Here is a 16,267-nt window from a genome sequence, read left to right on the forward strand (position 1 = left end):
CCTTTAGGTGAGATGAGGGCGGGGTGCTCTGCTAAAATCTTATCCAAATTAATGGCCCCAAGCTCATCCCAAAACGCGTCATCAAGGTTAATCTCGAACATTCCTATATCACCAGAATAAATGTAAGATTTAGCATAAAAGGACTAATGTCGCAGGTGAATGTTTATTTTTTATTTTATTATGTTTATCTAACTACATAGTTTTATTTATAAATTTATTTATAACTTTTCGAACTTTATGATCAAATTAAAATAACATGTTTTTTTTTTAATGAACCATTGCTCTGATACCACATTTGTTACGACCCAACCCCAGGGGCTTAGGGTTAGAATCGCAACTTACTAACTTATTCTAATTGTAACAAATTAAATAGTGCAGGTGGAGGCAAACAGAAATAAAAATAATTAAACAAAAAGTTACTTCATTCTATTATTTTAAAAAAAGTACATCCATAGACTTTTATTATTTTATTATGCAGCGACCAGCCATCAGAAAAAACGACAGGAAGAAAAGAAAAGAAAAACAAATTAGCAGATCCGCATCAATTTCTTGCACATATTTCACTACATGAGGTTATGGGCCTTCCTTACATCTCATCACCTGAAAGGATAACAGCTATAAGCACACAGCAGAGTGAGAAATATTATACCAAGAGTATAGGGAGTACAAAATAACTATGGATAGTTAGTTAAGCCAAAATATTTACATAACTTAATTTGATAAATAAATTAATTAAGTGGCAGAAACTGAAATACAGAAATTATATAAATAAATAACCATAACTACGGTACATAACATAATAGTACAGAGGTCACAGAAGTGACAGTCAGAACAGAGGTCAATGGATTCATTAGAAACAGAGGATCACAAATTGGCCAAATAGAGGCCAATGGTTATTTAAGTCCTCCAAGGTGTGGGACTCTTGTAGTGGTACTTACAAAACATAATTGTTTATAAAGTCATAATCAAATATTCTTAAAAATTAAACAAACATATCCATGAGTTTCATTTTAAACAAATAGAGTTCAGAAATTAATCCACGTAATTGAAATATTAATATAACTTATAAAATATGACTTGCATAAAATAAATTATGGTAAGACAAAACGTACGTAAAATATATTATGGTAACTCAAGGTATAATATAACTCACCTTAATATTGACCCTTAACCTTACTTTCCACTATCACAACCTTCTCCAGTATCTTGTGTGCCTCTCCTTTTTTTCCTTTTCTTTCCACAGATCTTGATCAACTCCTCCCTATGTAGGGAGGTAAAAGCACCCTGAGGCCAACAAATGGCACAACTCAAATCCCTCCTCAAATTTGATCATAAATCACCATGAATTTATACTTATCTTAATAAAAATTTATGATAATTACACTTTGGCCCAATTCTCTAACATAACTATATAAACAAATTAATTCCTAATTAATTTACACTTTATTGCATACCAATAGAAAATTTATTATTTATTTTACTACCACACCCACTACTATTATTATTATTATTATTATTATTATTATTATTATATATAACTATAAATATTTATATAGTATTTAATTAAACGTTCAGGTTGTCACAAAAAAAGGGCTTACCTTGCAATTTTTGGGAGAAGGTTGGTGGGAATTATAAAAATAGAAACATTAAGAGTAGGGAAATTGTTATTTATGAATTTGGGAAACACTAAGATACTCATATTTAGTAGGAACAAAAGTTCCACTTATGCAAAATCTATTATTTTTTTCTAAACATGCCATGATCATTAATAATAATTATGTTTTTTAAAAAAGAACACAATGAAATTCAATAATTTATCAACATAAAAAGTTGAAATCCAAAATTATGTTCTCCATTTATTACCTGGAGAATCCAAACTGAAATTGAAATTTATACACAAAAGACATAAAAATAAAAATAAAATTACCAAACAACCATCACAATGAAGCAATAAATTTGAATACACACAAATAAATTTGATGAAGTCAACTAAAGCAATATACATAATACCGTTAGTTCAAACTTGCTTCGCCGTTGTAGAATTTATGTCATCCACCTAAAAATCGATGAATAATATCACCTTAAATAGATAATTTAAAAAATATAAACGATTAAATATTAAGTACATAGAACCTATTGCTTTGAAGGAGAAAAAAAAAAGAATAAAAAAAAAAAGAAGTAAGAAATCAAACAAAACTAATGATGTGAGTTGAGAATTAAGGATGCGTTTAGTAATAGGCTAAAAAGTCAAAAACTTAAAAGCCACAAAATCAGTTGTCATTAGTTAAAAAAAAAATAAATAAATAAATAAATAAAAATATCACATTAGCATGTTTCATTCACTAAAAAAATAATTTTTTAAATGCATTAACTAAAAAAAAAATATTAAAAAAAAATGAATTTGAAACAACCACTTAGTAATCTTGTGATGGCCATCCAAACAGCGTTTAGCATGATCCAAAGTGATTGGAAACAATAATGGCGTGATCACATTACAGATAATTTGATAATTTGATTTTCATTTTTAAATAAAAATAATAATAAAAAAATCAAATTGTGTAATTTTTATTGTCCAAGACAGGAAAATGAGAAACAGTACTATGTTAACCAATTCATCAACATAAAAATAGGATCGATTTATCAATATAAAAAGATGAAATCCAAATCATAATACTAAAATCAAAAAATTGATAAAACCTACAAATTTTTAGAGAGAGATAAGATAGTCGATGAACAAAACTAAAAGGATGAAATCCAAATCATATTTTATAGTTTGAAGAGAGAGAAACCCATTTGAAGAGAGAGAGAGAGAGAGAGAGAGAGAGAGAGGCATTTTCAAATTGGGTTAGAGAGAAACCCATTTGAAGAGGACATTTTCAATCATCAATGTAAAAGGACGAAGAGGGCAGTGGGTTAGAGGGCGAAACCAAAAGAAAATTATTGAGTAAATGGCCATTTTTGTAGCTTAGAGAGAGAAACTCATTTGAAGAGGGAGGGAGGGGGGGGGGCATTGTGTAAAAAGATGAAACCCAAATCTAAAGGTTGATGAAGCCCACAAACTTTTAAAGAGAGATGTGGTAGTTGATGAACAAAACCAAAATAAATTCGCATTTCATAGGTTAGGGAGAAATCCATTTGAAGAGAGGTAGTTTATGAACAAAACCAAAATAAATTCTCATTTTGTAGGGTTAGGGAGAAACCCATTTGAAGAGAGAGAGAGAGAGAGATGACATTTTCAAATACCCATTTACTCAATAATTTTATGAAATAGTTAGAGAGAGAGAGGACATCATATTTTATAGTTTGAAGAGAAGATTGAAACTGTTAATAGTCTCGCAATAAACAAATAAATTTGACAAATAACAAAGATTAGAGAGAGAATCACCATAATTGAAGATCATAAAAGTGTTACCTGTTAATATTGTAGAACTAAAACTTGAGAGAAGAGAGGAAAATGAAGGTAAAGAAAGGTTGTTAGAGTATGTAAGAAAAGAGAGATGAATGTATATCTAACATGAAAAAGAAAGAGAATAAGTGAAGTCATATATTTAGACAGGAGAAACAAAAATAAAAATTTTATCTTGAACCATAGATTAGTTGATAAGTATAAACTAAACTGTTGAAATCAAATGTATCTCTTAATATATTTTGAAACATTTTCAAAAATCCTTGCACCATCTTATATAGATACTACATACTTTAAAAAAATTCAAAATTCAGTGGTTCAACCCACTACTTCGTGCATAGCTGTGCCCATGTTTCCAAGTCTCGATTTTTTTTTTATTTTGAGTAAATTACTAATAAATCTTGCTTTTAAAACTTATTACCCATTACATCCTATTGATACATTTATCAATCTCTTTTATTTTTATGAATAAATTTAGAGTGATAAATTTATCAATATGATTTAATGGATAATAAACCTCAAAAGCAAAACATGTTATGCCTTAATTTATCAATGACTTATGAATAATAAATTTACAGTGATAAATTTATTAATATGACTAATGAATAAATTTAAAATAATAAATTTATCAATATGAGTCCTGGATAATGAATTTATCAATAAGCCTCATTGCATAAAAGATATTACATGATATGATTTAACAAAAGCAGTAAACAAAAAGAATGCTAAAAGGCTAAACAGCACAAAAAGGCCAACAGCAGCACCAAAACAAAAAAAACCTGACCCAAAAAAACCCTCACAAACACCAGAATTCCATAATCACTGTCCAAAGGTTGAAAGAACACCATAGAAGAGGCCAAAGGCTGAAAGAACACCAAAGAAGAGGCCACTAATCACCGTAGCAGCAGCACCTGAAAAAGCCATCTCCTGCAAAGATTAGGACAACCTCTCCTTATGTTTGATGATGCGATTCTTCCTGCCAACCTATCTCTCCTTATCTTCTCGGAAAGATGTCTGAGAATGAAAAATCATGGAAAGGAGGGCCTGCAGCAAATTGGTGAAAAATTAATTCCTTGCTAGTGAAAAAACATTGAAATCACACAGTATTATATGAACCTAAATATAAGTGGTAACACACCTTTGAATATATATATATTGGGAATGTTCACCAAGATGGCATCTCAAATATTGCATTAGGAAATTTTGAATGCAGAAAGATTGGGTGCCCATGCCATAACATTGCCTAGTTTATTAAATAAATATACAAAGCATGTAACAAAACACGATAATCTATCCCATTGAGATATTACTTAAAAAGGCAAGTATGAACAATGCAAGAAATAGAAAAACAACTTTTATTAAGTTAAACGAGACAATTTTATTCTTTACCTTGATGTTCACCTAGAATGTAAAATGGAATATCAGCAGTCATTTTTGAAGCGCCTTCATTCCAATTGACCGTGCCTGGGCTCTGCTTACATACGTATGAAGGTCTTGAAGGACCCAAGACCGACAAACATATAGCAGGTTCATTCATTAAGCCCAAATAATCACGAGCACGCCTCCAGACCCTCACATCTGAGATTCGAGAACGTGCCACCTGTTATGCAAATCCAAATTAATTTATGCTGGCCAAAATTATGTATTGAAATATTAGGTAACATACCATCACAACAGATCATTTCTTGTATCACTGATAGGTGGATGATGAACTAGGGTTACAAATCATTTCATTCATCATTGATATCATTTCTTATAAATTAATTTCTAGTAATCTCTCTCTATTATTGTACGCAACTTTCCCAACCATGCGAGTTCTTGTGTTCTTCTATTTGTGAATTGGGATCAACATTTTGATTCACTAATTTCATCATGAATCCCTTGTGAGCGAAAATCATCATCAGCACTTTTTTCCTTGACAATGATATTAATCGAAAATGACAAGACAAACCTTGGCTAAGGATACCCGAGCCCTTGGAAGTAATTCGCGGTGATGTGTGGCAAGCTTTGCTATGGCTGTCACAACAAAACACAGCAGTCTTGACTGTGATGATTTTCTGAATGTCATACTACCAGAGCTAAGAGCTGACTCCCTTAGACCAAGACGACTGCCAAACAAATAACAAAAAGAGAAGCTAGAAGTCAGCATGACATACTAACCATCGTAAAACAAATCTCTGACCATGCAAATAGCTATAGCTGTCACATAAAATGTACCTGGATGAAAGGTTTTCATACAGAAGTAGTTCCAAACTCTCGAAAAGTTCCCGAGCTGCATCTTTGTGAGATTCACCACCCCCTCCATGCTCCCCAATGGCCCAACACAATTGTAAGGCCAACTCTGTCTATAAAAGAGTGGTGGAAATGATTTGTTCAATGTGTAACTGTGGCATCTACCAATAAGGAAAACAACTGTTTCTTTCTAGCTTTATTATTATTTACCGACCTTTGCAGGACTGTCATAAGCTTCTCCAAGTCTGTCAATTATAGGCTTCTGCAGAAGTTTCAATACAGATATATCGTCAAAACGCTGATGAAAATACATGATCAAAGTCTTCTATGCAAGAAAATTTGAGCAGTAGCATTTAAAGTTGCAAATATATTGCATATCACTAGATAGGCAAACATCTCTACGAGACTTCTTAGATAGAAAAAACATATTCACTAGAGAAAGTAGTATTTAAAGTTGCAAATATATTGCATATCACTAGATAGGCAAACATCCCTACGAGACTTCTTAGATAGAAAAAACATATTCGCTAGAGAAAGCATCATTTAAAGTTGCAAATCTATTGCACATCACTAGATACGCAAACATCTCTATGAGACTTCTTAGATAGAAAAAACATATTCACTAGAGAGAGTGCCTTCGGAAATTCTTAGATAGAAAAAACTTATTAAAGAACCAATTCTCAATTTTGATATGAAAAATATTTTTTAAAAACACACTTCCATATGACAAAAATGCCTTTAAAATTTTTTACAAAAATGCCTTGAAAAAAAAAAACATATTCAAATAAATTTGTAAAATTTATACCAAAGAAAACAGGTCACAAGCCAGAAAATGGAAGATACAAAATTTTCCACTCCATTCCTGTTTAAAATTTAAAAAATAAAAATTTATATGCACTCCTACTTTCCATTTTCCAGATCTAGAATTACATTTGACATACCAGGTGACAATGATACTAAGGTAAGTAATCAATAAAGCTCCAACATAATTGACTTGCAACTGAAAAGTTTAGGCATAATTTGGTCAGGAGAATACCTTCAAAAGTGCAACAAAATCAGGAGATCGATGGAATGCAGCAAGCATGAATTCTAAGAGCCTCTTTTGAACCTACATGCATAAATCACAATGTATTGTGAATGTTTCAAGTACAACAATAATTTCTGCATTTAGATAACAACCGGCAAAGATATGTGATGTAGTACAAGTAGAGATAGAGAAAGAAGCAGCAGAGAAAAGGGAGAAGAAGAATGAGAATCAGATAGGGGATAGAAGCAGAGACAAGAAGAGATGGTGACAGTGTCTAATGGAGAGAGAGAGAGAGAGAGAGAGATACAAAAATTCTTAATAACTTCAATTATGCCAAAATCTAATAAAATGCATACACCAACACTAGGTATATATATGGTTAACGAATAAAAATAAACAGATACACTCAAAATAACTCATGAACAGATTTAAACTCCTAAATAACTCAAACTCTCAATTATTGCTGCCTTACCGATCTTCATCAATTCTCCCCGCTAAGAAGAACTCCCATCTGGAGATTAAAGAGAAAGATAACACTCAAATTATTCAGAATTGAAGTATCAAAGTTTGTCCTTAACAATCGGAGTGGCATCAGTTCCAATGCACAAGATATCTCCAAAAACCATCAAGAGAAGAAGCAATAACTGGAGTCTCAAGAACATCGTCAATTCAGACTTCATGCTGTGGTGGAATTGGTGGAAGACAAGGAATAGGTGCTGGTATTGACATAGAAGGAATACCACCTATATGCATTTCCACCATTTTATACTTCACCCTCCCCTGTAGTGGTGGATGCAAAATTGAAACACCACTAGACATAAACACGAATGTTGTCATTTTTCAAGAATCCCTATCCATCCTCTTCCTTAAACTTCTAAATTACTGAAAATCTATGTTGTTGCCTCCTCCTCGATCTCCATCAACATGTCAACCAAATTGCTTGGACTCGAATAACAGTAATTGTCATGTATGTAGAGCTTTGAACTTGAGGTAAAGCAAAATTAAATAAGATGAGACAAAAACAAAACACATTTTTTAACAATGGAAAAGATGTAAAATAGGGGACATGCATGGGTGTCACGAAAAGAAGGGAAAAAAAGAAAAAAAAAAGAAAAAGAGCAGCAACGTTATGTAGGCCTTGTTTGTCATAATCTAAAAAAGTCAAAAAGTCATTATCTTATTTAAGTCACATCATCTTATTTAAGTCACATCACATCACATCTCTACCACATCACTTCAAACTCAACCCATACCCAACCCATATTTCATAAAAAGTCAAAAAATGTACTTATTTAGATCATCCCAAACCACCCCTTAATGGGAACTGCATTTCTATGGCTAAAATGATGCCATTAGGATACAACACATAAAATCCATCGCGGTAGAAGTGAAAATTATTTGTACACAAGCAAAGATGTAGGCAAGTTATGTAACAGGAGAACACAATCACTGCACCCTGCCATGACAATATACATTGGAATGCTTTGATTTCCAAGCTATGGTTTTCAATAGAAGCCTCAGAGGAATACCAAAACAAGAACTTGTCTAAAGATAAAACTCAATTACTAGAAGGAACCTTTTTACCTCGTAAGAGAAAATTTTGTCTGGAAATAGAGTGGAAGTTCTCGCCATAAGTAGGGGAACCAATGCACATATTAAAGCTGCAACAGAATATGAATTTCAAAATTTCCAACCAGTGTGCAGGGCATTTCATTACTTAAGATATATGCATGTTGGAAAAGGCAAGCTTCCTTCACAATGAAAAGATTGTGACATGCATTAAAAATAGAGTTGGGAGCTAACATACAATCATTGACATCACGCACTGCTATAGCAAAATACACATCAAGGAGTCTAGGTGTCATCTTGAGTGCATGCTTCAGCCTATCAGATTGGGGGGCACTTATTGTGGACTGCATTGCTGCAGCCATCCCAGAAGAAGTCCAATGGCGCTCCTGAAATATCAATCAGACTGTTAAGCATCAAGTTACAAGTCTGAGCAACAAACATTAATCTTGACTAAAGCAAACAAGAAGGTAAAGTCATTATTTAATTAAAAGCTTCAAGAGTTCAAGCCTTTTAGGCACCATTTGTTTTGGGGTTAAATAGATGGGAGGAGATTAGGATGGCGATAGGGTTATTTAGTGTTGTGTTTGTTTGTAGAGTTGGGGCAGGGATTAAGATGGAGGAGGTGATATAGATGAAGGTTGGAAAGGGAATTGAGATGGAGGAGGTGAAAATGATATTAGAAAAATAGTGAGGGGATTAGAAATTTTTTTATTTTTTATATATTGAGAATTTTTTTTAAAATATTAATGTTTAATTTTTTATATTTTTTTATTTGTTTTATTATTTTATATAAAAATAATTTAACAATTCCTACACTAACAACTATCATCAAAACAAATACAATTTTACTTAATCCCCTCACTAACAATCTCCTCACAATTAATCCCCTCACAATGAAACCCCTTCATTCTACCTTTGAAAACAAATGGCGCCTCAATATGTTTTGGTTGGGCATCAGTGGTGAACTTTATATGAAAAGGAAAATCATTGAATTGGTCAATACATATGATGCTTTATCTAGGTCATGTTGATATCAAAAGTTTAACATAGGAAATTTAATTAAATCTGAAAAACAAGCATAGAACTGACAGAATTGAGACATACACCAAGTAAATTGCAATTAAAATGAGTTTCAATTGAATATTTCAATTAATTGGAGACAAAAATGGTCAAATCCACACACTAAAAACATTGAACAGTTGCCTACATTATAATGTCACTGATTCATAATTTAGATCTTATTATGCCCAGGAGCCCAACAATGGTGTCATTCAATAAATCAGTCATGTTTGATCTCTTTGTATTGCATGGTGCAAATATGAAATATCAAAGCTAATATACAGAAGGGGCCATACAGCAAGGCCATCATTCTCATCCTTAAGGAGCTCAAGAAACAGAGGATCAGCTACAGCCATTGTATTGCTATCGTCAGATTCAGAGTCTGCCCCTCCATCCCCTATGGTTGATCCAGTATATGCTTCGTCCATGAGTGCAAGCAGCATCTGCATCCAGAGAGGAGTATGTACTAAAAGTGCTAACTTTTTCACCCCAAAATATTTTCTAAAGTTCCAAAAATAACCTCAGGAGCCGTACTCTTCTGGAGTGAAGCTATGCTGTTGCCAATCAGTGATCCTGAGCTCCGCTCCACCTTTTCCAATGCCACTACCAATACTGGCACAAATTTAAGGGGAAGTCAAAGTCGCACCAATATATAAAGGGGAAAAAACTATGTTACCTGGAACGTGAATCGTTCCGGTACGCGGATCAGGAACGTGGTACGCTACATGCTCTAAAATATGGTACAATAAGGGTAGACTTGTATATATTACACTTAAGAATTTAACGTACTTCTAGAGTAATTTTTTTTTAAACTATTAGGCATCCAATAAAATGTAATTTTTTTTTTTTTCATGTAGCAAAATATTGCTATGAGCATTATGATCCATTTTTTATATTTTGTCTTGTCAAAAACTTAACTCATCTTAGATTTTACTTCAGTATATTTGATTTTTTTTCCTCCTGAGAAAACATTTAAGGAAATATATTAGAAAAACCTTTTGGGATCACTTCGGATCACTAGATTTATTGTTTTGGAATGAAAGTGTACCATGTTTCGGAACGTTCGTACCAATACGTAATTCGCTAGGGTATTAGTGTTTTCTGGTAACATAGGGAAAAAAATATATCATTTTGATTTATCATGAAGCAATTGCCCCAAAACTATTGTGTGTTCCATTCAAAATCAAGCTTTACTGTAAGATTCATGGACAAGTTTAGTGCGCTTTACTGATGTTGAAAACCATCCAAACAACTGTAAAATATAATAAGGCGCACACATCTCTACCATGAAATTAAGTGAAATTTGAGGGAGGAGGAGCAATACTAACACATGATACTACCACAACTAATATCAACAAATTTAAGCAGGTGCCCAACTTAATATGATGCTAAGAAGAAAATCTTTTATCCGATTCATCTTTTTTGTCAAGTAGAAAGTTATTTTGTAAAACTAAATACTGGTTCAGGGGAAAAAAATATGAGAAATTAAATTACAACCCCTTTTTCCTATCTTTTTCCTTTTAAGAAAGCCAACTTCTTTCTTTTCCTTCTTCTTAAAATACTACTCATGCCAATTAGTTTCTCAATTTTCTCTTGACACCAGGCTCTAAGGATTTGTGAAGCAAACACATATCTACAGTAAAATGCCAACTGCTGGAACTGTGACTTGCCTAGCCTCCCTGTGAGAGGTTTAAATGTTCTGCAGGCCAGGCATGTCTTGCTCTCTTCTAGAGAAGCCTTTGGCATGTCCTGAGCTTCATTGTAAATCCTCTTTGGTGGTATTAAAATACTTCCCAAAAAAAAGCCCGACAAACAATGCCTATGTGCCAGAGAAGCCAAGAAAAGGAAAACCAATAAACATAATCTATATCCAAAATAATAAAATTCAGATTTCCAACAAGTGTAATAAACTCCCAAGCATGTAGATTTTGAATTGCCGACCTCTTTTAATTGAGGCATCTTGAAACGGCCTATTTGACTAGATCAAGAAATCAATGGAAGGAAAATAACATGGGCCAGCTGCTAATAGAGCAAGCAGAAATTCAATTGGTGAAATGAGGCAACAAGAAAAAGAGCAGAATGTAACTAGTAGGGAATCCAAACAAACAAACTCACTTGGTAAGTCAACGAGAGATGGGAATAGTGGAAGAAATGACCCAAGAGACATCAATGCGGGAAACACACTTAGAAAGGATTTTTCTAATCTGCATCAAAAAAGAGAAGAGAAAAGAAAAAAAAAAAAATGTACGAAAGTCAGTAACTGCTAATTGAGTCCACAGTATCTCTAAAGCATTATGTGTTTAGTTGTCAAAATTTCCATTAAGCTCAATTAGTTTCAGTACAAAATTTTTATACCATTTTTTGTTCCCTACGCGAGGAAGAAATGCAAATGAAACAAAGATGAAGAATTCTGCAACTAAGGAACATACACAAGAAGGCACAAAACAAATGAGCAAAATCACAATTCCAGGAGGAAAAAAAAAATAACCAAAAAATAACTTAACCAAGCGTCTCTCCACCAAACTCGAGGAGGATGGCAGTGGCCTCTACAACACTTGGCAGTGAATACCCTTCACTCTGCCAATATGTCAGCCAGCCCCCTCAACAGTTGGTATAGGAAACCCAATAATATCCACTTAAATGTAAGAAAATAATGCTGGGAACATGTATGCTACATACACAATAAGCAGGCAAATTTGAAGAAAATAATCCATGGTCTCTCTCCTTGCCGAGAACATGTTGCTATATACACAATAAGCAGGCAAATTTGCACTTATGTAGACATGTCTCTGGGCATGGATCTAGGCACACATTTTATAGGTGCTGACATATATACACATATAAGTGCAAATTTGCCTGCTTATATACACATATAAGCAGATATATATAGGTGCTGACAAAAAAGAAACAGATGCACATACAAATAGACTCATATATATTACATAGCTCAACATATATAAATAAAATAAAACTACAATTATGAATACCAATATATGAACTGTCTGTTAACAAGTGCCCCTGGGCAAAAAAAGAAGACAAAAAAAAAAAAAAATTAAAACACACGATGCTTTTCAATAAATTCAATGCAACTTTTAACTATTTTGCCTATTTTCAAGACACTTCTTATTTCAATCTCAATATTAAACAAAATCCCTAGGGCACTTGTTAGCATTTGTCGTAAATTACACCAATTAAGACTAAGATCATTCCAATAAAATAAATGAAACTGAAAATCTTTTATCTGCTTTACTAATATATCTTTCAAGAAGAGAACTAAGGGATGACATGAGGAACTTACTTCTCTCCATTCCACGCAATGAGCTTTAGCATTAATGGGAAAAACTATAAATGCAAGAGTGATGTTAGAGGAGAATAAGTTATCAAGAATATTTGATATCCATGTTTCATTTTTTTTTTTTTCTTTTCTACTTCTAAATGTATAAATTCAGATCCATTAGCGACTGAAATTGCTTGAAAGGATAAGGGATAAAAGAAAAGAGAAAGGGGGGAGGACATAAAAGAAGTAGAAAGAGAAGGAGATGGAAGAGAGAGACTGCCAAAAGTAGGAAAGATTCTCTGATATTAATTAAATCAATTGTCCAAATCTGATCTTAATTCAATAAGCTCAAGCCATGTATATATATAAATGTCCGGGAATTCCAATATAAATCAAATTAAGAAACTAAAACCTAAGCAAAGAATGAAGCCAATCAATCTCAAATCATACCTGAGGGAGTAATGCCGGGAAATTCGTTAAAAGTTTTCTCTTGTTAAGATTCAGAAAATCCAGTGTTGCTTCTGCAACAACAGGGTCTGAAAATTCACTGCAATCAAACATTGGAAGAGTGATTTTCAAATATAATTATCATATGAAATGCCATCATAAATAGGGAATAATTGTTACATGAAATCATGATATTTTTGCCAGAAATAAATTACTGGAAAAGACTACACCAAACTAAACCATATTTCACCGGCTCAAACATGAACGAAAGAAGGTCCTCATACTAGGATCAGCATCATGTAGAACCACCTCTCCAAAATCAATAAAAAATTGAAGAATTTCCTGAGTAAAACAGTAGAATAAAAGAAAAAATGGCTACATCAGCACACATGTAAGGCAAATGTCAAGCACAAAAAAACTTCAATATTCCAAATAAATAGTAACACCTGCAATCAATTCATTGTCATTTTTTTTTTCAATTTTTGCTTGTCTCTACATATTACTTTTTTTCAAAAGAACTAAAAATGGCTAATCTCATTCAAGTAATTTCCAACTATTAACGAGAAGTATGAAAAAGGACTAAAAAGAGAAATCAATACCAGTAAAAGAAGACCACTAGAGGTTCGAGATTGAGAAATCGAAGCCACTGAGCGTTGAAAAATCTTGTTAAGTTGCGGATAAACCCTAGCTATCAAATCTTCAGATTTCTCAGCTTTACACAATTCATGAAGCTTCTTCACCTGATCATATAAACAACAACGCATCAACAAAACCGTAAAAAATATCCAAAATCTTCATGTTCAAAGATATAATTAGAGAGAGAAACGGACCGAATTCAAAAGAGACGGATCGGAAACAGGATCGGCGAAATTTGAATCTCTGGCACTAGCAGATAAGGTTCTGAGGTGAAAGTCCCACTGCTTGTCTCGATCAACCATTTCGAACCGAATTGAAACCCTAATTTTCTTCTCTTCTTCTCCAATACAAGATCATCAACATTTATTGATCAGTCCCGATTTATAGAGGATTTGAGAGAAGTGGAATCTGTGCAATTGTTTTTGTCAAAAAAAATTGCGTTCCAAATTACTATTTCAAAAAACAAAATTGATACCAAGAGGCGGTTGGTTGAGTGGAAATATACTCTTTGGTGGAGTTTGTTGCAATACGCTGTAGGTGCTATATTGCGTAGGTGTTAAGGAGAATGGGCTGGTTTGGTTTGTTTTTGGCAGAGTTGTTTTTAAAAAGAATTTGGGAGAGTTATTTAAAAAAAAAAAATTGATTTGTTTGGTTGTATATTTTAAAAATTGTTTTGGAGTTTGGAAGTTTAAAATGATTTGATATTTTGTTGTAATAGAGTAGATGTGTGTGAGAGAAAAAGTGATTAAGAAAGAGAGAGGAGAAAGAAAAAGTGATTGATTGATGTGTAAGAGAGAGAAAATGATTTTGAAAATTTTTTGAGAAAAATCTCAAACCAAATAATTTTTTGGAAATTTTTTTCTAAAACTCATCTCTAAAACTCAAACCAAACATACCCAATATTTCTTATAAGATATATTAAATAGTCTATGTATATATCTATTTTATGAATTTAAAAAAATAAAAAATAAAATTAATAATAATTATATATAACCTTTAAAACAGACAAATTAAACGAAAGACTAAACTTGGCATATTAACCCAAATAATAAATTTTAAGGTGCAAATTTATAAACGAAAGACTAAACTTAACCTGGTTAGGGGTGGGTACGGGTCGGTTGCGGTCACGACATCTCCAATCTGTCATTCGTCCGTCAAATTGGCGGATTGGAGAAAATCAATTCGCATCCGTCCGCTAATCTGGCAGATGTGGATTGAGCGGGTTGGCAGATTAGCGGATGGATGCGAATTGGTTTGGCAGTTTGAAATTCTATAAATTTTCAACATAATTCAACTTATTGAGAGGGTTGGCAGATTGGCGAATGGATACGAATTGGTTTGGCAGTTTGAAATTTTATAAATTTTCAACATAATTCAACTTGTGCATTTCTTAAAAAAAAAAAAAATAAAGTATTACAGTCAATGACTTAAAAAAGTATTACAATTACTGCATGCATCATCCAAATAAAGAAAGCTTGAAACTTTAAAATATCACAATCACTGCATGCCTCATGCACATATTACAATCACAGTATGCCTCATCCACATAAAGTATTACAATCTGTGGTTCTTAAAATATAAAAATAATTCAAACTACCAAAATCATGAACAGAGCAATAGTAGAGATTGTGTATGTCTCTGTATTGTTACATTTATATATGTTTTTGAAAATAAAAACCAACCAGTATATATCATATTTTTTATTTATTACTTTTAGAGTTTGATTTAAAAACAAAAAAATATAGATAAATAATACCTTTATTTTTTTTAATTCAAAAAATATATTCAAATTGAAAACTTCTTTTCAATAGAATATTTGAACTCTTTTTCAATTGAAAATACAAACAAAATATTTAAACAAATTTAAAATACAAAATCTTATAAATTACTAAGGGTGCACGCGGTTTAGTAGTTCGGTTGCGGCCAAAGGAACCTCAAATCCGTCATTCGTCCGCCAAATTGGCGGATTGGAGAAAATCAATCCGCAACCGTTCACTCGTCATCACGCATCCGTCCAAAATGAGGCGGATTGGTTCGGTTCGGTCGGTTTTGGCGGATCGGTATATCCACTGCTCACCTCTAATTAAACCCAAATAATAAATTTTAAGGTGCAAATTTATAAATGAAAGACTAAACTTGACATTAAATGATAGTGTTATAATTATCAATTGATATGTCAATTAGTATATTGATGATATTACATGTATTAATTAATATATCAACACTAATTATGATATTATTATTGACTTTACTCATTAATTATATTACAAATACTAAAAATTCTTAAATTATGACACATCATCCATTGATATACTAGTTAGTACACTAATTGATGCATATAACATTATTCTTAGTATATTAATATATGTTATGACGTTGCCATTTTAAAATTAGGTAATAATACTAGGGATACCAAATTTTTACCAAATAAATGACCAAATGTCTCACATTGCAGACCTCACACCTATGTGAGACATTTGGTAGAAAATTTTGGACATATAGCATTGTCTTTAATCTCATTCATTATACAAATTATAAAAAATTTAAATCTCTAAAGTTATATCATATCATTTTTTAGTGTATTAATTAGTATATCAATTAATATATATAACAT

The 16,267-nt window shown here is 32.3% G+C and overlaps 1 protein-coding gene across 2 annotated transcripts; it reads right to left on the bottom strand.

The window, feature by feature from the left end:
- Positions 1 to 4,054: 4,054 nt before the first annotated feature.
- Positions 4,055 to 14,396, bottom strand: LOC114275130 (AP-5 complex subunit zeta-1). 2 transcript variants are annotated; one of them, XR_003633626.2, is made up of 17 exons: positions 13,848 to 14,396; positions 13,617 to 13,757; positions 13,268 to 13,359; positions 13,021 to 13,117; positions 12,592 to 12,635; positions 11,409 to 11,497; positions 9,814 to 9,905; positions 9,590 to 9,736; positions 8,473 to 8,620; positions 8,250 to 8,326; positions 6,675 to 6,746; positions 5,853 to 5,900; positions 5,624 to 5,751; positions 5,358 to 5,514; positions 4,796 to 5,006; positions 4,545 to 4,649; positions 4,055 to 4,450 (listed from the first exon to the last, which is right to left on the bottom strand). XR_003633626.2 is itself a non-coding variant. In XM_028217130.2 (16 exons), the coding sequence occupies exons 1-16, from the start codon at positions 13,953 to 13,955 to the stop codon at positions 4,401 to 4,403; spliced, it is 1,701 nt and encodes a 566-aa protein (XP_028072931.1). In that variant the 5' UTR covers positions 13,956 to 14,396; the 3' UTR covers positions 4,055 to 4,400. The 2 variants fall into 2 exon arrangements, 1 of the variants encoding a protein (XP_028072931.1); XM_028217130.2 differs by lacking the exon at positions 4,545 to 4,649.
- Between the last annotated feature and the right edge of the window lie 1,871 nt (positions 14,397 to 16,267).

Source organism: Camellia sinensis, chromosome 8, assembly GCF_055761805.1.
Source record: "Camellia sinensis isolate YWXY chromosome 8, ASM5576180v1, whole genome shotgun sequence".
In the NCBI taxonomy this organism is placed as follows: domain Eukaryota; kingdom Viridiplantae; phylum Streptophyta; class Magnoliopsida; order Ericales; family Theaceae; genus Camellia; species Camellia sinensis.

What these genes read in the sequence shown, in the direction of transcription:
- LOC114275130 (XM_028217130.2), bottom strand. Translation starts at nt 13,955, where the DNA reads ATGGTTGATCGAGACAAGCAGTGGGACTTTCACCTCAGAACCTTATCT. An exon ending in TTTCGTTCATGTTTGAGCCG is followed by an intron (nt 13,118 to 13,267) that starts GTGAAATATGGT and finishes GTTTGATTGCAG; the next exon opens with TGAATTTTCAGACCCTGTTG. An exon ending in AGAAGAGTACGGCTCCTGAG is followed by an intron (nt 9,737 to 9,813) that starts GTTATTTTTGGA and finishes CTCTGGATGCAG; the next exon opens with ATGCTGCTTGCACTCATGGA.